The 25,270-nt window shown below is 35.9% G+C and overlaps 2 protein-coding genes across 4 annotated transcripts in view; both read left to right on the top strand.

The window, feature by feature from the left end:
• The window catches only part of LOC307011710 (actin filament-associated protein 1-like 2), a 61,329-nt gene extending 51,562 nt beyond the window's left edge, over positions 1–9,767 (top strand). For 2 of the 3 annotated variants that reach the window (XM_079637692.1, XM_079637693.1), the window contains 6 exons: positions 451–554; positions 694–814; positions 2,110–2,200; positions 6,471–6,640; positions 7,907–8,017; positions 8,837–9,767. In XM_079637692.1, coding sequence (XP_079493818.1) covers positions 451–554; positions 694–814; positions 2,110–2,200; positions 6,471–6,640; positions 7,907–8,017; positions 8,837–8,863 — 624 coding nt within the window. In that variant the 3' untranslated portion in view covers positions 8,864–9,767. The remainder of the gene's footprint in view (positions 1–450; positions 555–693; positions 815–2,109; positions 2,201–6,470; positions 6,641–7,906; positions 8,018–8,836) is intronic. The other variant, XM_079637691.1, reaches the window with a different exon arrangement.
• Positions 9,768–10,484: 717 nt separating this feature from the next.
• Positions 10,485–25,261, top strand: fhip2b (FHF complex subunit HOOK interacting protein 2B). The gene is made up of 17 exons (XM_079637411.1): positions 10,485–10,707; positions 11,680–11,758; positions 11,952–12,118; positions 12,199–12,303; positions 13,024–13,143; positions 13,259–13,435; positions 14,407–14,603; positions 14,710–14,827; positions 17,813–17,889; positions 17,997–18,189; positions 18,267–18,436; positions 18,525–18,665; positions 20,387–20,477; positions 20,784–20,924; positions 22,822–22,962; positions 23,100–23,200; positions 23,903–25,261. Exons 1-17 carry the CDS (start codon positions 10,657–10,659, stop codon positions 24,003–24,005), a joined length of 2,172 nt encoding a protein of 723 aa, XP_079493537.1. The 5' UTR covers positions 10,485–10,656; the 3' UTR covers positions 24,006–25,261.
• Positions 25,262–25,270: the final 9 nt, after the last annotated feature.

Raw genomic sequence — 25,270 nt, 5'->3', positions numbered from 1 at the left:
GTTATTTAAAGAGCGGCCTGTAGATGGACTGCTCACATGCTTTAACCTCGTGCACGAGCAGATCTGTTCCCTCACTAGAGAAGAGTTAAGTTTTTCCGCTTGCAAATTCCGCCATGTAAATACTGAAACCACTTTTAAAAGGAATGGGAGATGAGACTCTGATTGTTTTATTGCACATTACGCCCAAAACACACCCATTACTCATTAAGAGAATAGGGACAACCCTTTTAGACCATGCGCCGGGTGCGCCGACCATATTTCCCGTCGTTAAACTAGCAAAAGTGGATTCGGACACGACCTAAGTGCACTTGTGCTGTGCGCTTTAGACCATGCCCTTAGATCCTTAAAATAGGGCCCATGCATGGTCTATTTTGATTTCTTGTTGTTTTAAACTGTTATCACTGTGTTATGAATTACTGTAGATGTTATTCTATGTGTATGAATGTGCAGGCAAATTGTGCAGATGATAAAGAGCAGTGGGTTCAGCTCCTGCAGGATGGGAGTTCCACTGTAGCTGGTTCTCCATATCAACACACCAGCCACAAGTCACTGAGGTACACACATACTCACATGCTGTCTGTCTGCTGCCAGCATTCCATATGAACCAAGCATGAATCACTGAGGTACACACACACACACACGAAAGTACTCACATTCTTTCCGCATCCTCTTTCCATTCTTCTGTTTCCTCAGTGGTCTGAAAAGCCGCAAGTTCCCCACCTCAAACATGTACATGGACGACCCCTTTCAGCAGCTGTGTGGTGGAATCCACTCTCAGCCCATCTATTCAAACTCATCCATACTGGAGCACATGGTACGGTCCAGCAGGGGGGTATTAAAAAGGCCGTTAAAGAATGAAGTGCATGTGACCTATATAACCAGAGTAAAAAAAAAAAAAACATATCTCTGATTTGAGCAAGCTGGTCAGTTTTGTTTGCAGTTTAGTTGCATATCACTAATTACGGTATGCTATGTGGTTAGGCTTTTTTTTTTTTTTAAATAAACAAAATAAAATTGGTTGTACACTACCATTCAGAAGTCAAAATTTTAATTTTGAAAAAAAAAAACAATGCTTTCAATTGATAAAATAATGGATCATGGTTTCCACAAAATACTATAAAGCTTATGTTTTGAACATTAATAAAAATTTAAAAATTCTTGAGCACCAAATCAGCATATTAGATGGATTTTTGAAGGATTTCATTAACACTGGAGTAATGGCTGCTGAAAATACAGCTTTGCCATCAGGAATAAATTACTTACAATATATTAAAACAGAAAAGAGTTATTTTCATTTTAATTTGGAATTATATTCCACAATATTTTTGTTTTTACTGTATATTGATTAAATAAATGTTGCCTTGGTGAGCATAAGAGACTTTGTTCAAAAACATAAAAAATTAGTACTGATCCCAAACTTGTGAATGATACTGTATGTGTTAAAGCACAATTGGTACCGTGTTCATTAGCATCCGATATTACATATTTTTTACTTTATCAGCATCAGTCATTATTGGATATACTGTATATCAGCTGATACTCTATATTTAATTGTGATGCTCATTTTCTCCACATTTTTACATTAAGATTACATATCATCTAACAATCATTTAAAGTTATTATTTGAAAACTAATAACATGAATAATTCAATAACACTGTTAAATGTAATGTTAAGAAAATTTCAAAATGAAAATCCATTTTTCATACTGTTATTTATAATCTTGTGAAGCATTAAATTCACTTGTAGTTTCGGTTTAATTTTTCTATTGTTAATATTATTTATTTCTACAGTATAGAATTTTAATATCTGCCGTTTATCGGCCCAATACCATGTGTGTGTGGGATTGAAAAATTAGAGAGCTTGGTGACATCAGCCATAAAAAGGAAAATGATTTCAGAGCAAGTTATCACATTTTGATTAAAGATTACAAAGACAAACATTTTAAATAGCATGCGTTATTGCATAATTATTCACAATGTGCACTACGATAGTAAATAGGTTATATTTTGATTTGATGTTGCCTTTTTTTAAAATTCATGGACAGTCGTTGCTTGTTCAATGCTACTCTGACAAACTAACCTATTCATCTGTTCCATCCATTTGTCAGTTTCAGAAACCCTACACTAGTGGAAATGGAGAATTGGTGTCATCCAAGGATTCTGCCAACTACAGCAATAATGAAATCTTCAGCAACCACAGTGAGTCAGTCATATTACTCCAGTCCCTAATCCTCCTGAGTTGCACTTTTAAGAAAATAAACGCATTACGATTAAAATATAATGTACATGTATAGTTCTCATTCATTTTATCCCATTTTCTACTCTCATTGCCTGGTCCCTCTCATCTGTCACCGAATTGTTGTAAAAGTCATTTTAAAAACTGCTTTTACATTCATGGGAATTTTTTTCACTCTAACCTCATTTGTTTAAGCAGATCAGCATCGTCACATATAATTAGTCTTTCCAGGTCATTTTTCTCTCATAAAAATCTTTAAGCATACATTAATGCATTTGGTTAATAAAATGAGAGATGCAAATGGATTGGAAGTTAAGATCTACAAATGTAGATCATAACTTCCAATCCATTTGCGATACAGGCGGTCGTCTAGGGCCTGTGAGATGGTTCATAAACGTGCCCGTGAGATGGTCTATAAACAGGCCCTAGACGACCGCCTGTATCGCCTATAGAACTGGCCCACTTGTGCACAAAACATATGATTAAGACATGTATACAGCCCTCCTGCCCTAGCCCATCACTCCCTCGTCAACGGCAAATACTTCACAATTCAGAGGCATCTGCTTTTAATTTGAACAGTACTAAATAATTTTATGGTGGCTGAAAGCTCAAAGCTCAACTTTCCATCCTCATGGTTTATGGATATGTATAACATCCCAGGGCATAATGTTGTGCTTTTCAAATGTTTTATTTGCTTAAGGCCAGTGTGACCTGTATAAATCACTTTAACATTACATTCTTAAGGAATGTTTAGATGCTCGGATCTTTTCTTGTGCAAATGGGCATTAACTGGTGTTTATATTGACTTTGATTTATTAGATCATGATTATGGACTTATTTACAGTGCTGTTTTTCTCAACCATGATACTTTTTTTCAGGATTCTTTGACGAGTAGAAAGTTCAAATGAACAACATTTATTTTAAATATAAATCTTTTGTAACATTATAAATGTCACTTTTGATCAATTTAATACATCCTTGTCACAAGAAAGTATTCATTTAAAAAAAAGCACTTTTACTTACACATTCAGTTTTGAATGGCAGTGTTAAAGCTGTGTTTAGAATACGTCAGTGTGTGAGCATGTGTTTTATAGTGTGTACTATAGGGCATGTGAGGTGAGGTTTAGACTCTGTGTTTCTGGACTGTCTCAGCAGAGGAAGGCAACACTCTTGTGCTCCCATTTTGGTAGGGATCAGTGGCGGCTGGCTTTTTTCTCCCTTGTGGTTTTGGTCACAGTGCAGGGTTGTAGCATTGTGGCATGCGCGTGCACACACACATCCTTTAAGATTCTTCTGTCAAAACCATGAGAATATCATGTTTTCTTTTTGAACCCAACTTTCCATGACATGCTGTACTCAGGGAGTATAAGACAAGGTAAAAAGTAGAAAAGTGAATAAACATCTACAAGACGAAGAGTAATCATACAGTACCTTTTAGAAAATAAACTCTTAAAATGCTTTTCATACTCAAATGGTTTGCCTACTAACACTGCTCAGCAGTTGACATGTTTCAGAGGAAAATTCAATAAAATATTTTTTATGAAGGTTATAAAGTCTAATTTCCACCACATCTCAAATGATGTATAGTGTTTTAAATTCTGTGGTGGAATCGCACAAAATAACAGTTTAATTGGAAATTACACACAATATAAATATTCTGCTCACAATTAAATTGATGTTAATTTTTTTTACACATCACATCTCTCATATTTAATTTCAAGCCCTTCATTGAAATTGTTCATGTAATTCATATTATTAGTTAGTTTTTCGAAACCCCACAAATGACAAAAAAATATGTATATCATGGCATGGCCACAAATGAACAATTTGTTCCCACGACTTACTAGAAACGTCAGCCTGTTTTACTAATTTGTTTCCTCATTTTAAGTAAATAGTGCTTGTTTTATGTAAGACAATGTAAGACAAACCATGTGCAAATTCATAAGTCAACACCATTGCTGAGTATTTTCTCCTTAAAACATCTCCGGTTACCTAACGTAACCTCGGTTCCCTGAGAGGAGGGACCGAGACACTGCGTCACCGTTAGGTCGAATCTATTGAAGCCTTATGAAATCTCACGGGCGAGAATTCGCTCAAGCGCGCAAAATAGAGACGGACTCACTTGCACAGCACTATAGGGCGTTGCCATTGCCTCAGAATCTTGGACTGAAGCAGTGCACAGCCGACAAAGACTCTGAGAGATGTAACACGGCAGCGTACGCAGTGTCTCGTTCCCTCCTCTCAGGGAACAGAGGTTACGCTAGGGCGCTGTAGGGACCTATAAAATCCCGCCGTGATGATAGCGAAGGTCCAGATCGGCAGCAAGCCAAGCCGCTGAAAGCTAAAAGAACTCCATACAATGGAGACCTACTGTATAAGCTCAGCAGCATAGCGGCTATAAGAGCAAGTTGCTCAAGCATGGGCCACTGCAAACACATCGCAGAGGGGATAATGGCTGAGGTCGTGCCAACGCCTAGTACTGATGTCCTCTGTAGCGGCGATGCCGGTGCTGTCATGAACATAATACAAGCGTGGTAATACCATGCAGATGAAATCCGAAGGCAGCAGAAGAACTGATGCCATTACGGACAATACATGCATTGCAAGGGACATCCAGGTTATAACACCATATAGGCCATAGCAACATGCAAGGTGCCTCATAGCCCACCTGGCATAGGTTTTCCGCAAAGGTTATTACTTGTGTGGGAGAAACCATAATGATGACAGATTCCATGTCTGTGCTTTTACAGCATGAATGCACACAGATACTTGCGCAGAAGGCAGCAGTGTGTGCGCCTGTAACAACAAACATAGTTGAACACCACTAGCAGGGGCGTAAACAACTGTCATAATAGTCACATGACCTGTTTGACAACACCCACAAAGTCAGTTCGCGTTGTAGATATAATCCTCATGCAAGACAACATCACGATATGAGTGAGGAGACATTTAATCACACAACTGACCAGAGTGCCCAGCACGAATCGGCCATGTAGAAGGGCATGAGGTTTGCTTAAAACAGGGAGGGGATACAGTCGCGCACTCCACTCATGTAGAGGGGAGATAGCCGCACTCAATTCAGGAATGTACACATAGTTTGTTCATTTGATTGGCGTTCATTCGGGCATTTAAACCAGCTCTTACGATAGCTACAGAACAACAGCCAATAGGGTCGTTCCTAGGAGTGCTCACAGCTGATAGGCAGGGCCAGACCAATAAGTTAATTTTATAAACATTTCATAAAGCTTCAGTAGATTAGAAGAAGGAGGGATAACCCCATAGCGCCACCTAACGGTGACACAGTGTCGAGAGACTGGTTCACTGCAGTTCCATTTCGAGCCAAAGAAATCGCTGGTGTTTCTGACGTCACAAACTACCTTGTAACCAATCACATCACCGTGTGATCGTCAACTAGTGGATCTCTAAGCTGGTGTGAGTGAGTGGAGAAGGGGCTCATTTGCATATTTATAGAACCGCATATACTAAATGAGGCAAGGGTGAAGAGTTACATTCAAGCTATTTTAAGGTATGACAAAAAAAATGAAGGAAATTACTTTTAAATATGTAATTTTGGTGATCAAAGGTGAGTTTTAAAGGTGCAGTAGGACATCTGGGAAAATGCTAACTTTAGCCTGATAGCACTAAAAGCGTACGTCTCACCCTCCCTGCAAATCTTCGTCCAAAGCCAAGCCTCCTGAAAGCATGAGCGCTGCACAGCCCAGAAGACCGGAGACAACGTTACTGCAATACATTATGTGTTATTCACCGGTGAGAAAACTTTACAGTACAGTTAGTAACAGTACTACAATACCAAACGTAAACAATTTTTTTTAAATGGAATTAGATGCAGCAAGTTTTGTACATTGACCGACAGGGAACACATGCTATAGGACCCTTCGGACCGAACGCAACGATTGAACGAACATTCAATGGTCCTACGCCTTCCACAGACGACATACATTTATAAAAATACATTTAGACCGCTCAACATAGTGATTATCAGGATATGAGGAGACTTTCAACCAGCATAACAAAAAAAAAATTCTGCAGAGAATCACCTTTCACATAAATAAATAAATAACATTTTAAAATGTATTAAAATAGAAAATAGTTATTTTAAATTGTCATAATCTTTCACAGTATTTCTGTTAAATAATTGCAGGGTTGATATGCATAAGAGACTTCTTTCAAAACATTACAAAAGCTTACCAATCCCCTGTGTGTTTGTTTTAGGTACAAAAGTGTTTGAGAGTGAGAGGGGTGTGCAGAAGCTGGACTTGACAGGAAAGAGTCGTGTGCAGTTACGAACAGGGTCAGAGATCAACCTCGTGAGCGTGGGGGCGAAGCCAGCTAAACGGAATTCCTTCAGACGGTCCCTTGCTTTCTGCACTGAACGAGCACAGGTAACAACTGTCCCTTACAATAAAAGCCCTGTAGCAATAACATGGAACAGTGATGATATCAGATTATAATACCATGGGACTTTGATATTATATCACGGTACTGGATGCATATTCATGCATCATGGTTTTTGGTATTCCAAGACATTTTAAGGAAATCCATGGTGTTACTATACTTACAAAAATTACAGTAAAAAACTGTACCACAGTAATACCGTGTTTTTTTGTTTGTTTTGTTTTTACATATACCATGATAGTACAGTACCTTGTTATTCTTACCATGTCAATTCAATATATCAAAAACATATTATTTTGTTATTTTTGAACCACTGAGATACTATTATAGTTATTATTATTATCATTTTGAATTAGTTTTGATTTTTAAATGTTCCATTTTTATTTTACTTAAAATGTAAGCAATTTTGTTTTTGTCATTTTTAGATTGTAGACATAATGTAGATTTTATTCATTTTTATTTTGGTTTTACTTTTAGTTATTTTTGCACAGTTATAGTTAAACTAGATGAAAATTAGAAATGAGAAACTTTTTTAAATATTTATTTTATTCCCATTAACGTTTATTTTATTTCAAGTAACAAAAAAAGGTTTTGTTTTAGTTACCGTAACTATATCCTTGTGTGATGGCATTGGCATCTGACGACATCACTGTATCGAGAGTGCTGCCACAGTGCCCTTTTGCACCATAGTAATGTCAGGAAAAACACAGTAATCTTAGTACATGCCCAGAAAACATGATAATACCATAGTATTATTTGTAAGGTCTGATAGGAGCCTTTTAAAGTGGCATTGGGTCTGGCTAGATGACTGAACTGCTGAAGTTGAAGTGCTTACACTGCCACCTGTTTTTTGGATTGTGTTACTGCAACACTTTGCAAGAAGTTAATTTGGATTTGTACGATTTTTGGGCCATTTTCAGGTGTTTTTTTATGTAATTTTTGTTCCTGTCTTGTTTGGTTCTCTGTCAGTTGTCGCTGCTGTTGTGAGTCCAGTAATTACAGTGGGTTGTATTGGGAGCCACTTCCTCCCTGAGGAGCAGAGAATAACGCTCAGATAAGAGCTGTTTTAACCGACCATTACACCCTACTTTATCAAACTATGATGAGTGGTTCCTCAGTGGAGGAGTCTGCTGACTTTTAAATGTTTTTAGGAGCTGTGACTCTTGTTTGAGTCATTTAGGATGTTTGACCATTTCACCCTATAAAAGGAAATGTCTTGAACACTCTCCTCTGTTTTTCTATTTCTCTCAAAGGGGGGCTTTCTGACCCCACTCTTGAGGAGAACTGCCTCAGCAAAAAGCACCCTAAAGAAAGCTCCGTCTGCCTTGTTTATCGAGCATGGCAGGGTCTTCCAGAGGAGGAAGGTAGGATTCAGCATGAGGACACTGCACAGCCTCCCACATGCATTTGTTGATTGTATTGGATTTCCCCATGACTCAGTAGATGAACTGACAGCTAACACCAGCCTCTCGCTTGAAAGACTTTTGACCTTCATTATATGGACAAAAACATTCTGCTAAACATATTTTGTGTTCCACAGAAGAGTCATAAATTACACGATCAAGACCAACACATAATTCTCCTTTAGGAAAGGAGGTTTTTATTGTTATCAATAACAATTTTTTGTTAATTGAAGTAAAGTAAAATTTAAATATTAGATGAATTCAAACTAAATTGTTAGCTTGGCAAGTAAAATTACTAACTTGAAATTAATAACGACTAAAACTGAAATTGAAAAAAATGAAACCTAAACATTAATATTTAAAAATGTCTGTCAAATTGATCTATCAAGATCAATCGCATCTAAAAAAAAATATATATATATATATATATATATATATATATATATATTTACTGTGTGTGTATGTATGGTATGTATATGGTATGTATATATACACACACACACAGAGTATACACACACACACACACACACACACACACACACAAACATTATATATTTACAAACTTTTGTTAGATGCAATGATTAATCCATTTGACAGCGCAAAAAGAACACTGACAAAAGCACAACACAACAAAATTACTAAATATTAAACTAAAATGAATATTACTACAAATAAAAAATAAAAGCTAATTCAAAATATTTATAACAACTATTATTGTATACACATAATAGTAAAATAACACTGCTATGACCCTTAACTTATTTGTGTTTGTGTTTGTAGGAGTGGGAAACCAAAGCTTCAGGTTGACATCAAGAGAAGTCTCTCCCACATTCCCCTCATATTGTCAGTATATTATTGCACTGAAAATAATATTCTTTCCAAGCATGTGGATCATGCAGTGGTTTGGATTTTTAAACTTCTTTGTTATTTTTTGGGGGTCCTTGGTACTGTTAGGAAAATAACCAAAATCAAACTGTTTAGCGCCATATTCTGTTCATATGCAAACTCTCATCTTCACACTCAGAGCGCTATATAATAGGGAGCAACTACAACATAGTTTTACATTTCTAGTAAATGTTTGTTGAGATGATGCTGATGTACTTTTCTGTAGACATGTAAGATAACTTTGACACCAACATTTCAGGTAGAATAACTATGTGTATAGAATGGCACATTTAAATAAAGTGGATTTTTACGTTTATCATCATAGCACAATATTTATCCTTATGTAAATCACTTTGCACTTGAACTCAACCTAAACTGTGTTTGCGGTTTTCAGGAAGGCATTGTCGTGGTCAAAATCAGGAATCGTCAGTGTGAAGATCAAACACAATATGATTATAGCTAAATGATTATTGATTATTGAAGAGTAATTACCTCTTTCTTTTTTACAAGACTCACAAATCTGTGGTAATTTATCGACATTTGTACAGTTTATATATCAGTGCACATGCAGTGTGTTATGTGTTGAGCTTTTTTAATAATGTACCATAACCACGTTTTTTATCCATGTTTTTATGAAGCATTGATTTGTCATTACAGCTGAAGAGATTTTGCTGGTATTGATCCCACTTTAGGGAAAGTTTTTTTTTGTATAGTTTGGTAACTTGTTTTTGATGTACAAATGATAACTGTGGAGAACAAAAACACCACTAATAGTATTTGTACAATAAATAAAGCAATGCTGGATAAAGCATAATTTCTTCACTTGTCCTTGTCTATGAATCTTATTTTTTGTCTGCTTGTTTTCTCGAGATACATAAATTTGATGTAAAATGGTATGACATTGTATATGTATGGTTGCAATAATGTGGCACAAAAAAAGCATTTTTCTTTAACTACTTTAACTTTAAATGTAATATTGAATAACACATCACAGTTAAATTCATAATAAAGTGGGCTACTTAACATCTGCTTTAGTATGTTAGTATAAACATGTCAAAATAATTGCACTTATATAATGCATGAAAAAAGATTATTAAAACTTAATTTAAAATGTACTTTAAATAATTATTACAAAGTGCACATTTTAAAAGTGCACATAAGTGTATTGAGAAACATAGTCATGAAAGTTTACTCTTTTAAATGACTTTTAGTAATATGATTTTATCTGCAAGTAAATGTTATTTTTTAAATAGAATATTTTTTTATTTGTATTTGCCTACAAGTGCACATTCAATATACTTATTATTTGTGAAATTTCTTTAAAACCCTTGTGGTATTTGAATTAAGGCCGGAGTCAGGACCGAGTTTGTTGACAACTTTTCAAATAACAGTGGTGTGGTGGTGTTTCTGCAGTTGACTTTTTAATTTTTATCTAATATGTAGATAAATACAACATAAATTGAAAATTAAAACTGATTTTTTTTTTGTAATTACTTGTCCAAAAAAATTCTGATTTTTGAGACTGTTTTAGTCACTGTATACTGTGAGTGACAGTCATGACAGTGGAGGTCAGTGTTCGCCACTGGAGGCAGATAGTAGTAAAGCTCAAGCTAAGCCACATAAACAATGTTTACAAACTACACTAGCACTAAATAACGATATTAAAATGACCTAAACGTAATGTAGAATTTGATAAGATCTGCTGGGATCCAGCCATGGACATGTTTAATAAAGTGACGGCTTTTCTGCAGCAGGCTTTGGAAACAGTAAGTAAACTTTGCCTTTTGAATATTTTCAAACTAGCCTGTTAGCTTAGCCGAGCTAACTTAATATAGAAAACAAATCTCGAGACACTTGTTGCGCGATACTGTAAAAGTGTTATATACGTTATTAACTGCTGTACATAAACGAAATTTGGTAGACTGTCAACGTGTTGTCACTCCTTTCGGTGTTTTATATGAAGATATATGCATTGTCTTCAGTTTAGCTTGTGTGCTACAGAAGTTGAGTAACAGTTACTGTACACTAATCAATAGATTGCGTTGGTTTGCTGTCTTGTATTGTTTATTAAGTCCGTGGATATAGTGGTATTTATGTGAGTTTTTCTTTGATCGCCATACACTTTTGGGTTTGTCTAAAATTTGTTCACGTGGAAGGTGCAGATATGCACGCGCGGGTCTGGACAAGTTTTTGACAGGAGAAAAACGTCCTCAGAACCAAAGGTTGACAGCATGCATATACATAGCAAAAAACTATCACGGTTTCCACAAATTATTTTAACATTGATAATAATATGAAATGTTTCTTGAGCATCAAATGGAATGATTTTGAAGACTGGAGTAATGATGCTGAAAATTCAACTTTGTCATCACAGAAATCAATTACATTTTAAAATGTATTAAAATAGAAAAAGGTTATTTTAAATTGTTACTATTTCACAAATTTATTTTTAAATAATTGTTTTAACTTATCAAATTAACTCAGCCTTGATCAGAATAAGAGACTTCTTTTGGAAATATGATTTTTTTTTTTTTTGTCAAACATTTGAATGGTAGTGTATGTAAAATAAAATTATGAATTTGACCTTGTCCTCTGCTTCTTACTATTTAAGACTTTATTATGTTTTAAGGATTATGAATTTACAGGAAATCAGTGTTAAATTATCATATACAATTAATGACAGTAATGAAAGTGTTATTGCAGTAATAATACTGTTGATCCTGTTCTGATTCTTATAGAGGGAGCCTTCGATAAACCTGCAGGACTCTTTTGTGGATCACTGGAAAGCAATTACCAACTATTACATTGAAACTTCAGGTAAAACTATAAGTGTAAATTCAAGTTAAGCAGTAGCTTACTCATGTATTTGAGTGTTTATAACATACAGTGTTTGTTAAACTGTAAATTATGCCATGCTTCAATCTTAGATCATTGGGGGGGGGATACATAAAGAGGAAAGGTAAAGTAGTTAAACGAAAGTTTTAATTGCATGTTTGTCTCTTGTACAAAGATGAGTCTCGCCCGGTGAAGCACACAGACATCCCTTGGAGGCTCAGACAGATGCTGGACATCCTGGTGTATGAGGAGAAACAGCAAGGAGAGGAAACGGGTCCCTGCATGGAGTATCTGCTCCAGCACAAAATACTAGAGACACTTTGCACGCTGGGAAAAGCACAGGTATGAGGACACAGACTCAAGACACAGATTCAAAATGTTTAAAGCTGCAAATAAACTGAAATATTGCTTCATTTGTGCAGTATCCTCCTGGCATGAGTCAACAAGTGATGCTGTTTTTCTCTAAAGTCCTGAGCCAGATCACAAAACCTGTGCTGCATTTAATCAATGTCTATCGGCCCGTACAGGTAAGACATGGTCAGTAGGAACTGCTATTGTATGGAAAAGAACTGCATGAAGTTTTATAAAACATTGTCCTAAAATATATATATATGTATATATATATATATATATATGGGTTTGGGACAATGAAAAAAAAAAAATACAAACTGTTTTAAAATGTTTTTAAAAGAAGTTTTGAAATGCTTACCAAGGCTTCATAAGAAAAAAACTATTGTGAAAAAAGTATTATTATTATTCATATCATATTATTATTTAATATTATTATTGAAATTATCATTCTATTATGCTGATTGTATTATCAAGAAATATTTCTTATTATCTTATTTGAAGTAGAAATCTGTCGTAACATTATAAATGACTGACTCCAAACTTTTGAACAGTAGCGGAAGTAAATAATGACAGAATCTTTTAGGTGGAAGATTCCTTTAGCTTTTATATCATTAAGTGGACATTAAAACAACCAAAAAATGAAAAATAATGTGAATTTATTTATTTAAAAAATATATTTGATTTGATTTTATTCACGGTTTAATTTTTTACACATTTAAGCACCATGATGTTTTCCATTAAAGCCAGTGTGTTGATTTTTAACATTTGGAGAGCAATACATTCACCACATTTTGGAAATTATGATGAAATGAAGCATCCAATATTTCAATGGAAATTAGGTTGCATTACACTCTCTCATGTGGAAAATAATGTCTAATTTATTCCCTCTGTTCTAGAAACTGATCCATCTGTGTGGACTCCCTGATTCACAGACGGAAAAAGAAGAGTCTCAGTTTCTCCTTGCTGTTTGCACTCGAGTCAAAAAAGACCCTTATGTCCTCAACTATATCCTTGAGGTACTTTCTTCATTATGTCTTCTGTCACTATTGTGTTGACTGTTGTTTGGATTGAATCTGATTTAGATTGTGAATCTTAAAAGTGATAACAAACACCCACATTTCTATCATAAAGATTACCAAAGAGTCTCAGAAGAGGTCCAGTTCTCCCTCTGATGAGGCTGTGGATAAGGGCTCCAGTCCTGAGAGGGCTCCCTCTCCACCGTCTCCTTCTACCAGTTCTGCCTCCTCCAGCTCACCTCAGGAAGCCACAGGCATTATCCCTGTACTCATTCACCTGGGGAAAACTGAGGTGATTCATCATGAAAAAAACACAAGATGGATTGGATGTGTAACTAAACAGAATGCATGACTGGGGAGAGGCTGATTCACACCCCAAGGCTGATTTTAAAGTTAATTTAAAAAAGGCACAATGCATTACAATTACATCCTTATGGTGTAGCTGAATTACATTTACTGAAAAATAAATGAATATTTAAATTTCTAGGAGAAGTCTTTTTAACACTTAATAATGAAAGTTTTTCATAAAACTACTCTACTGTTAAAAACTAAAAGCTATGGTCCTAAACTAGGTCCTAGCTTTTAGTTTAAAAATAGAATGAAATAATTTCACAATTGTAATATTAATTTGGTAACGATTGCATTAAACTTATTTAATTAAACTCATATTATTATTATTATTATCATATTAACTTTGACAGCCCTAAAATACATTTTGTAAAATCTTATGTGGACCCCCAGCATTGCATTGTGGTCCCTTGTTTTTTTCCAAAAAAAAGCAAAAAAACTTCCTAAACATAAATGTGCATAAATACGTGCTAAATTTATTTAGTTAGTTTTTTTTACAGTTTAAAGCACCATTTTTAACATTTGGACTGCATATATAGTAGAGTCACCAAATTTTGAGATAACATTAAGCATTCAACATATGATGAAACAAATTTGGTCGCAATACTAGACACTAGACCCTCAAAAACAATAATAATTTACGCCGTCTTGACACTCTATTTTAAAAGCTGATCCTTGGGGGGAAAAAATACAATAGACAATAACCAGTACAATTGTTTCCAACATATTTGTAAAAATACAGTTTATGGTTCATTGATGTGTTGTGCATTAAAGCCAATGAATTTCACTTTTTTGTGTAAAATCTAATTGGTAAACTTTTGTGCCATTTACTTGGTGTGAACGGGCCATAAATCTCAGTCAACTTTACATTCAGAATCATTGTTTTTAATGAGACTCCCTTTCCCTCTCTCTTAGAAAAGTCATGTTGTGCTCAGATCCATGGAGAGTTTGCTGCTGCTGGTCAGTTTACCACAGGAAGACACTGGACATCTTCTGGCGGAGAGAACTCCACTGTGTCGCCTACTCGCTCAGAGACTGACTGAACTTTACTGCCTCATACCCTCATCACTCGACCCTGCAGACATCCACAGCTACACCAGTGTACAGTGGAGGTGTGTGTCTATTATGAAGTGCTGAATTGTTTACACTTCATTTGTGGACATGTGTCTTATCTTCTTTTTCTAAACATTCATTGATGATCTGTTGTTGGTTTTGCAGGACTCAGTTCACACAGGACAGTACAGTGGAGAGCCCGTCGTTTCCTGGCAGTGAGAACGTCCACAGGTTCTTCTGCTTTTTGGACTACTGCAATGAGCTCATCAAAGAAGCACCAAAGGTTTGACAAAATCATTCATTTTGTGTTGACCATATGTGTATTTTATCTGTACAACTGCATTAGTTTGAAATATGTCCTGAATAAAGTCATTAGCAATGTTTCCATCCACCAATTTTATGCGCATTTTGAGATATCGCATAAAAAATTATGGATGGAAATGGCAGGATTTGCATAAATAAATAAAAAAGCTAAAAAAAAAGTATGCACTCAGTTAATAATTTTTTTACATTTTTATCCGATAAGAAAACTGCATAAACTATAATTGAAACACATATATCACTTGATGCGCATCAAAAAAAGTCATGTGACCGACATGTGTGCGATGGGTTGACATAACCTGACTAACCAGTGGACTGATCTTATTGCACAGCATCTGAAATGTTGTTTTGGTCATTCTGAAATGCCTTAGTCAAGGTCTGTCATCAAAGTGACTCCGAAAGCAAGATAACATGACTGTTAATTGCGTTTCGTTTGTGCGCTTTGAGGCACAAGTTAAATATTATATACGATAAAAGTCTAGGGATGGGCATTTTTGTCAATTTTTCATTTAGATTACTGATAGGTCTCAAAACCGAGTACTCAGGGGTGGGCCGTGTCCATCATGATGATCATAAAATTGTTACTAAAATTAATGTTTATAAAATTATGACATGAAAATTTCTATCAAAATATTAAAATATGACTAGCTATATAAAATAACTGCTACATTACATTAATAATTGTTTACATTAATAATTACAATAATTACACTGCATTACATTAATACATTAAAACAATTACATTACATTAATAATTACACTACTACAACACTGCTACATTACATTAATAATGCATTAATGTTTTAGAAAAATAAACATCTAAAAGGAATAGCAGCATGAGGTGAAGCTGAAGAATGAGTGAACAGCAGTAATCTGAAGCCTGTTCTATATGACACATCCTAAATGAGATTAGATGTATCCTAGATACACAACTGTAGGAAACTTTTCCTTCTTCTAAGCAAAGACCAGGAGACGTTTGGATCACGTTCAAGCAGAAGTTATTCTTTATTGAGCGCTGCTGCAGTTCTTCAAAACAGTCTGAACTGTAACAGTGTACTTTCAATTTATGTACTTTTAGGGGCAGGGAGGAGTTGATTCTATCCAGCGAAAACCTGTATTGCAGGTTATCTAGATTGCTTCAAGAGAAACTGAACCAATCAGCATATTCACTCTATTGTATTGCTAATCCAATCAGCCTAATGTTTCAACGTCTGAGCTTAGGACTTCGAACGCCATTTGCAGAACAAAAGGCAAATGGGCTTGGGCCCTGATGGGCTTGAGCAAACGGCTCCGAAAACCATTTACAGAACAAAAGGTGAGAGTCTCAATGATCTGACTCATTTACAAGTCTTGCAGGAATCTACTGCTGGAAACTCAATAATCATCAGTTAAACCTAAAATTAAATAGATTCTTAAAATGTGTTATTCTTCAGTACACAACATAAACGTAACATTACAACTTGTATCCCCACAAAAGGACACAAATGCATGTGAACTTGGACTAAGTTACGTACTACCCAGAAAGTGTTAATCCCGTTGTCGATGCACTCTTCCTGTAAGAATGCACTGAAGCACGGGCAATGAAGCACGTAGAATACATAACATTCAAAATTGTTATCATTATAATGTTTTGTATATGACAGATTGGCGCTGCACATCTCATACTTAACTGTATATTCATCTACTTTATCAAATGATTCCAGACATCCCTGCACATTTTCGAAGCCATGACGAAAAACTATTTTAATTAAAACATAGGCCTACTGTTGAAAAAATATGATGAGAAAAATTATTAAAATATCTCAGCTGAGTTATTAATAATATCATCAATGTTTTTGAAATAGAAAAATCTACAAGTAATATGACTGTCTCAAATAACCCAATCATAGCCAATAATGCCGGGCATTGCTGTTTGAGCTGACTCTGAAGAGTCAATGAACACCGGTGAACTGAAACGGTTTGCAGGCGGGTTAATAAACTCAACCAAATGCATTCTATATGAGATTAATTAGATATATACAACATAAAAGTCATTTTACGAATAATTCTGCTCAAAAGGACTTGAATGCACACCTGAACTCTAAACATGAACCAGCACATGTATGTGCACATATTTCATCACGTCTTCTTCAAATTAAATATACCGGTATGTGCAAAGAAGGACACTGATACAGCCGTACGTCTGATCATGAATGCGATGATACAAGGAATTATCCTGATACCAAAGCAGCTGACATAAAGCTGCTTTGAAACAACCTATATTGTTAAAAGCGCTATATGAATGAAGGTGACTTGACTTGATACACAGAAGACAGTGATGTGGACCGAAAATTCAAAGAAGAATGTAAAAAAAGTAACTATGACTTTATTCTTTCTGTGTTAAACTGACGTGTGTCATTTGTTCAGAGATTTTAGCGCTCGAAAATATTATTAGAACTTTTAAATGTTCTTCCGCGTTTCATTCATTCAATCATTCAGCACAAGTAAACACAATGCTGGTTTGATGTAGGAATTTAAGGGTTTCTCAAGGGATGTAGGTTTCTCCCTCGTTCTTGAGAGATTGTTGTCATATAGCATTATATTTGTAAGATAAATTAATATGCCCTCAACTCTGCTTTTTGTCTTCCCCCCCCCTCCATGATCATATTTAAATATTCATGTGTCTGTATAATGAGTGTGTTGCAGGTCTGTGTTTTATGGGTTGTTGTCTCCCCTCTTCCCGTCTACACTCGCACTTTTCCACAGCTCTACATGCCCATTTCTTAAGACTTTTTAAACTCTGAGGTGTGAACGACCAGGCAAAAACAGGGGGGGTTTCATGACACTCTAAGGCTATTTTTTACGGGGTTTTTTTCTTTTTCGTTTTTTACATTTCTATCATTTGTTTTATATATATTTTTATGGTATAAACGTATTGCACATAATTATATATGTTTTTTTCCTTTAGGTACTTGGTGTTGAACTGGCGAGAGCAATTCACCTTCAGTGGCTTAAAGGAGTCATCCAGCCTCATCTGCTTCAGATGTGAGTAGAAAACACAAAACTTCCTCAAAGTTTGCTGTCATCAGAATTGTGAGTTTACAGGATGACAGGAAGAGTGGTGCTGATTTTTTTAAACTCTGGGTGTCCAGGTCAGAGGTTGGGATCCTGGTACACACCGCTCTGCTGTCCTGTTCTGTACGTCACATACGTTCCCCTGCACTTCTGGAGGAATTGGTTCAGTTTCTGTTGGGCAATGACACACATTGTGAACAGCAGCAGGACACACATACACACATTCTACGTTACCGCCTTATTGAACACTGCAACCACATCTCAGACGAGGTAACTAGATTAAAGGATTCATACATTTTCACTCTTGAGAGCATCACTTTGTTACAACGTGTCTTTTGCCCTGTTAGATCAGTATTACAACAATGCGTCTCTTCGAGGAGCTTTTACAGAAGCCCAGCAGGAGCATCTTGACCAATCTGGTGCTGCGTAATCTTGAGAAGCGCAGCTACAGGCTGTCCGGATCAGGGGCCGCGGACGAGAGACATGCAGTCGAGAGTGATGTTGTGGAAGAGTCTGAGTGAGCAGAGAGACTGAACACAGATTCTCTTATTTCTCATAGTGGCTCATTTATTATACATTTATTGCTCACTCTCTTTCTCGATCAGGGAGCTGGAAGAGGATCCATTTTTCACGGACATGTATGAAGACAGTGGGTTCAGTGGCCAGGAGCCGCTTCTGTCTCTGCCCAGTGCTAGAGAAAGACGTAATCCCAGAGCGCACACACAAGTTGCTGACCTCGTCAACAGGTATCATTAGAAGAAAATTAAGTTTTTGCTTTGTAATATTATAAAAACAGAGCATGTGAGTGGAGCGGTAATGTTTCCTCCGGAGTGGAGAGCGCCTTTCTGAAGATTCTGCTCCGCTCGCTCAACCCAGAATGCCCTTTGTAATATGCTGTTTGGAGAATCTGTGAAATAAGCAAAGGATCTTATATAATGGAGTTCAAATATTGTTTTAAAAGGGATAGTTCACCCAAAAATGAAAATTCTGTCATCATTTACTCACCCTCAAGTTGTTCCCAACCTGTAATCATGTCTTTGTTCTGCTGAACACAAAGGAAGATATTTTAAAGGATGTTTGTAACCAAACAGTTGTGGGGCACCATTGACTTCCATAGTATGGGAAAAAAAAAATACTATGGAAGTCGATGGGGCCCATCAACTGTTTGGTTGCAAACATTCTTTAAAATATCTTCCTTTGTGTTCAGCAGATCAAAGAAATGTATACAGGTTTTCTGCTGAGAGCGCCGTTTAGACGAATGTGTAAATATGTGCTGCGCACTTCCCTCTTAATAACAAAATAAACATACAAGAAAAATAAACAGCAGGAAAGAAAGCATCTGATCATAGCCATGTGGATATGTTTGCAATTCGGCACTATCAAGTCACGTCACATTTATTTATACCACTTTATACCACATTAATATTGCTTAAAGCCATAAATAGGCGTATTATAACTGTCGCCTACTGTAATTGAGACATTACAGAAATTCATTACAAAGACAAAGACATGTAGTACGGAGAAAATGCATGTCGCAGTGGGATTTGAGCAAACGTCGTTTTACCAGTGATCACACTGTCATAGAGCGGATCGCACTGGCATAGAGCGGATTTATGAACAGTTATACCGCTCTGCTTCACTCACATGCTCTGTATAAAAACTGAATTTTTGAAGGACAAAAGCTATAGGAGCATCATAACCATACTGCCCTTACAGTACTGGGAAAAAAGAGTTTCCCCAGTCTGGTTTTCAGTATTGTAACATATTTTTAAAAAGTTAAGCAGATCTTCAAACAAAACCTATAAAGGCTCAAAAAATGCATTTTATTAATATTTGTAAATGACAATAATAAATGCATCAGTAAAATGACAATATAAAATCACTTGGAAACATGTTTTCATAATATCATGCTCACACAGCTAGATCTGTATACATCAAAATATCGAGCTGTCTATTTAGGAAGGGGATCATCATATTTGGGGTTACATGAGATCAAATATTTCAAATAGTAGACCCCTTCAGTGTGTAGGATATATATACACACACACAAACACACTACTGTTCAAAAGTTTGGGGTCAGTAAGATTTTAATTTTTTAAGATTTTATTAGGCAATGACACATTTATAATGTTACAGCAGATTTTAAAATATTTCAAATAAATTCTGTTCTTCCTATTAAAATATAAAATATAATTAAATATATATTAAATAACCCTAAAATATAGTAAAATAGAAAATGGTAATTTTAAATTAATAATATATTACTGTATTTTTTGTATATTTACTGTATTTTGTATGTAAAAACAAGTATCAAAAGATTTTAATAAAATTAAAAAAGATTGTTTTTTAGACAGTGCCAATAATCAAGTGGTCAAATATCATACAATTAAATGGACTGGTTGATATATTGGATGTCTATACATGTGATTGATTGTTTGAATTTCTAACTTGTTTTTAATTTTCTTAGCTTCTTGTGTTTAGTGCCCCAAGAGGCAAAAACATCCCATCTTGTTCAGGGAGCAGGATATGACACATACGTTCATGATGCGCACAAAATGGTGAGTTGGCAAACTGAAAACAAAATAAAAGTTAAACCAAATTTTTTGTTACACGGTTTGCCATGTTACTCGGTCAAGTTGAATCTACTGTGTTTTTTGCTTTTTCAAGTTTGGTTTTCAAATATTCTCTCTCTCTCTCTCTCTCTCTCTCTCTCTCTCTCTCTCTCTCTCTCTCTCTCTCTCTCTCTCTCTCTCTCTCTCTCTCTCTCTCTCTCTCTCTCTCTCTCTCTCTCTCTCTCTACCTCTCTCTACCTCTCTCTCTCTCTACCTCTCTCTCTATCTCTCTCTCTCCCTCTCTCTCTCTAGTTAAACGAATGTACTGCTCTTTCACGTGACTGGAACTGGCCAGATTCTGCAAAAACCACTGAAAACAACCCAGATACAGAATTCTACGAAGGGCACTTCCTACAAACCCTGTTTGACAGGATTGCACGCATACTAGAGCAGGTAGAGTAATATTCTCAGCAAGATCCCTCACTCTTAACTTGAATATACACTGTGTTCCAAATTATTATGCAAGTGACATATCAGTAGGATTTCAGTACAATAAACATTCAGATTTGAGTTTTTCAAAGAACGTGTTTGTATGTTTTATTTGTCCATATCTTTTTAGATAACTGGTATCAATCTCAGACAGGTTTGTTAAAATAGTTTGCCAGCCAGGTCTACTTGGGTAAATGGAAACCCTACTTTAAGAAGTTGTTCCACATTATTACATTAAGTCACAGTTCTCATGCATTATGGGGAGGAAGTAAGGTCTGATGAAAAGCATGAAATGGTGCAATGTTATGCTAAAGGCATGAAAACAATTAATATTGTGTGAAAACTAAATGGATATTATCAAACTATCATACGATTTGTGAGTAATTTACAGCACAAGAGATCTCGATCAGATAAAGGCTTGAGGAAAGTTTCTGTCAAAAAAAAAAAATTGTTTAAAAGGACAGCTATAAAAAAATAAAAAAGCCACTGTTGAGCAGCAAACATTTAGAGTGGGTGTGGAAATACATTTTAAACAGTTTTATTGCTGTGGTGTTTTTTGCAGCATCGGATAGTGCATTGTCCTAATGAAAAGGCACTATCCTTCTCTTTACATCATAGCAGAAAATGGTTGGTTATAAACTCCACATATCTTGCAGAAGTCATTTTGACATCCTCAGAGACCCTAAAGGGACCTTCCATCTCACTTCCCAATATTTCGTCCCAAATCATCACCCGCTAGCTCCAAACTTTCTTTGAAAAACTAAAATCTGAATGTTTATTGTACTGAAATCCTACTGTTATGTCACTTGCATAAATAATCCACAGTGTACAGTGGATATAAAAAGTCTACACCCCCGTTAAAATAGCTGTTTTTTTGTGATGTAAACAAAGAAAATCCTATCAGACCTTTTGCACGTTTAATGTAAAAATTACAACCATATGTATGCCACTGAAAACCAAAGTGACACATTTCAGAGAACAACAACAAAGAAAAAAACTTGGAATAACTAACTGCATAAATACGCACACCGCTGAACTAAAAAGTAGTTGAAGCAGCCTTTCATTTTTGATTACAGCTGTCAGTCTGTTTGAATGTGTCTATCAGCTTGACACATGGTAATATTTTCCAATTCCCACTCATTTTTTGGATAAACGTTCTGTTAAATTTCTGAAAAAACGATCTGTGCTTATGTTTTTGCAAAATTTAGCAGAGCTTGGATGTTTGTTTGTTTTTGTCAGAAAAGGCTTGTCTTTGCCAGCCTGCCCATTGCCCAGACTAGGGCGGTATGATGATATATATTGTCTCATCTATATAAAGTATCAATTGTTAGAGATTTTGCTGTATTGTTTATATTGTGGTGTATAAATACATCCTCGTAGTAGATAAAAAGCGGGACGTGCATGATGTTAAAAGAGTTATGAAGTGCAATAAGCTGTGAACAATAGAACTCAATGCGTAGTCGTGCTGACTGACACACACCCGAAACGCAGACAGCAGGTGATCCTGAATTCAGTTCTCTTTCGAGGCTTATTGCGCTGAAATAATGAAATACACAAACAATTATGTCAAAATGCCCATTGTGTGGAGTATCCACATAAACACAGTCGTTTGTCTTAAGTGAATGTAAACAGTTGGCCGAAAACCATGTGTGTCAGTGTATTCGGCCCATCCATTCGGTCTTCAAGTGACAGCAGCCTAATAAACTGTACCTGCTTCTGTCTGTGTAATTAATGTTAATCAAAAGACAAAGAGAAAATGATGACTCGCTGATCTTGAATAACTTTTGTATCTTAAATAAGAATGAATAATAAGAATAACATTTTCTTTACCGGTAATTCAAAATTTGTTTCCCTCTGCCAGCCATATGAGCTAAATCTGCAGGTGACATCAGTTCTGTCCAGATTAGCTGTGTTTCCTCACCCTCACCTGCATGAGTACCTGCTGAACCCGTACATCAGCCTGAGCCCTGGAGCACGATCCCTCTTCTCCACTCTAGTCAGGGTGAGAACCATGACAAAAGCTGACTATATGTAATGTTGTTGTGAATGAAAGCTTGATGTATCAGCTACAGACTTTCAGAACAGCAGCCCTGTCTGCCTCATTGATCTGTAAAACATGAGCGTTGTGTTTTCCTGTAGGTGATAGGGGAGTTAATGCAGAGGATCCAACACATCCACAGTGTGACAGACAGACTGTTGATGGTCAGGAGACAGCTGATGGGACTGGAGGAGGAGACTGTGTAAGATAGTCACTGCATCTGTTATAAGGACAGTTCCACCTAAAGGAATGTTTTGTCATCATTGACTCACCATAATGCCTCTCAAAACCTGAATGCTGATATGTTTAAGACTAGAATTCTCTGCAAGTCGCTACATGACTTTTCAAAATCTGAACACATTTTAAATGCTATACTTACAGACTTTAAATTGTTACAAAAAAAAAAAACTGGGCATCATACATGACTGAGGATCACACACTACTAGAAGTTATTGTGAACACAACTCACCCACACAGAAACATGCGCCTCCTCAACACATGACAAATGAAAAAGATATGTGTTTTAAAAATCAGCTCAAAATATTAAACATGTTTGATATCCGACGAATGGTTGGAATCAGAGTCTGAAGCTAAAAATGTAGTTTGTGCTTTTCATACACTACAGGATTTCCTGTGATATCTGTCTACTCAAATCTGCAGACTGATTTCAGCAACTAGCGTGGGCAACTTACAGACTCTATCGGGATAGACATCTAGGCAAAAGTTGTGTAGTGTAGGCTATTCCAGCCTTAAATGGAAAGACAAAAGGGGTCAGCGGTGACAATTTTTGGGTGAACTGGCCTTTTAAGAAGCATTCATAATGTGTAAATGTTAGGCTGACAAAATGTTTTCATTGTTTTGTTATTGTTCTTTTTAATGATAAAATATCTGTTCTCTCTGTCAGGGGGGATCACATGACTCTGTTGAGAGGTGTGATAGTTCTGGAGGAGTTCTGCAAGGAACTGGCTGCCGTAGCGTTTGTCAAACTACCCATAGAAGAGCAATGAATCCATGATACCTTAAACCAAAGACAATACAAAGGATCATGACCCAACAACATCTGTTGGATGGCTCCGTCATTAGGAGAAAATGGATTTGCACAAAGTTAAGTGGCGATATTTGTAGATTTGCAAGTCACTTTTAAAGATTGTTTTCAGGGAGCAGTCAACCTGTCTGATGGCAGTTTAACTTTTGCCCAAGAAAAAAAGAATAAAGGTATTCAGACATGTGCTACTGGATTTCATAAACACTGTCTGACGTACAAAGCTGCTTATTCTCCACAGCTGCACGTCTTGCTGAACGATGATGAGAATTCACTTTAAGTGGAAGCAATAGAAAAAAAACTTTGTCCCTTGCACAATATTTAAGTTTTTACTATATACACTGTATTATATAGTTTTAGTTCCAGACATTCACTCCTCTTTGATTCTGTGTTTCTGGTTGGATGTCTCGCCAGTCAGTCATCTCTCCTTACTCTCGTCAAGTAATAAGTGAAATCTGACTCCTGCCGCAGTGTGCTGTGATTCTGCAGCTTTCCGTTTATAATTGTAGCGTTCGTTGTCCAATTGAACTACATGGTTTTTATCTCTATAAAAAAAGCAAGATGACTGTGGGGTCAGTGCCGCTGTGGACAAGTGAAGTAATGTAATCGGTGTATGGTCAACCACTGTGTAACACTGGTAACACCGACTTCCACAGCAAGGCAGTTGTTTAATAGTGTAGAGACCTGGTTTATGCTCAGTTCCCTCTTTCAATGTTTTTTCTTTCAAATATGCAATTCAAAACCTTATCTAAGATCAGAATTCTTACACTATGGATTTTAAGCTATTGTACATCCCCTCTTAATTTTTTTTTCTTTAAATATTAACTGGACTTTAAATGTATCATGGTGTGTAAAATAATTTTATTTATCTTTTCTTCTCTAAAACGTGAATAATCAATGCTGTTGTATTTCTGAATGTTATATGGCTGAATCTAAGGGCGGGAGAGGTACAAAGATTTGTGTGTTTGTGATTTGCCATTGGCTGGTACTCTATATAGATCTTTATTTTCTATCGAGGTCTTTTGTGACGACTGTACTCAATCCTTGCTTATTTATGTTGTCACAGCAATAAACTCCTTGAATATTCATACAATTTCATTGTATCAAATGTCTCTATGGTCTTAAATAAAAACTAAATGTAGCTTGATATACGTTTTTGCTGTAAAAGGCAGTTTGTAAATTGTAAAATAATAAATAGCTTCAGTCAAAGCGAATGTTCTCATATACTAG

This window comes from Phoxinus phoxinus (genome assembly GCF_949152265.1).
Source record: "Phoxinus phoxinus genome assembly, chromosome: 15".
Taxonomy (NCBI): Eukaryota; Metazoa; Chordata; class Actinopteri; order Cypriniformes; family Leuciscidae; genus Phoxinus; species Phoxinus phoxinus.
Note: the sequence above shows the minus strand (reverse complement) of the source record. Positions and strands in the feature narration are given on the sequence as shown.

Bases quoted from the DNA above. Each gene is read 5' to 3' on its own strand.
- fhip2b (XM_079637411.1), top strand. From the start codon at position 10,657: ATGGACATGTTTAATAAAGTGACGGCTTTTCTGCAGCAGGCTTTGGAA. The intron at 13,144-13,258 runs GTACTTTCTTCA...TCTATCATAAAG, and splicing joins TCCTCAACTATATCCTTGAG to ATTACCAAAGAGTCTCAGAA. The intron at 20,478-20,783 runs GTGAGTTGGCAA...CTCTCTCTCTAG, and splicing joins TTCATGATGCGCACAAAATG to TTAAACGAATGTACTGCTCT.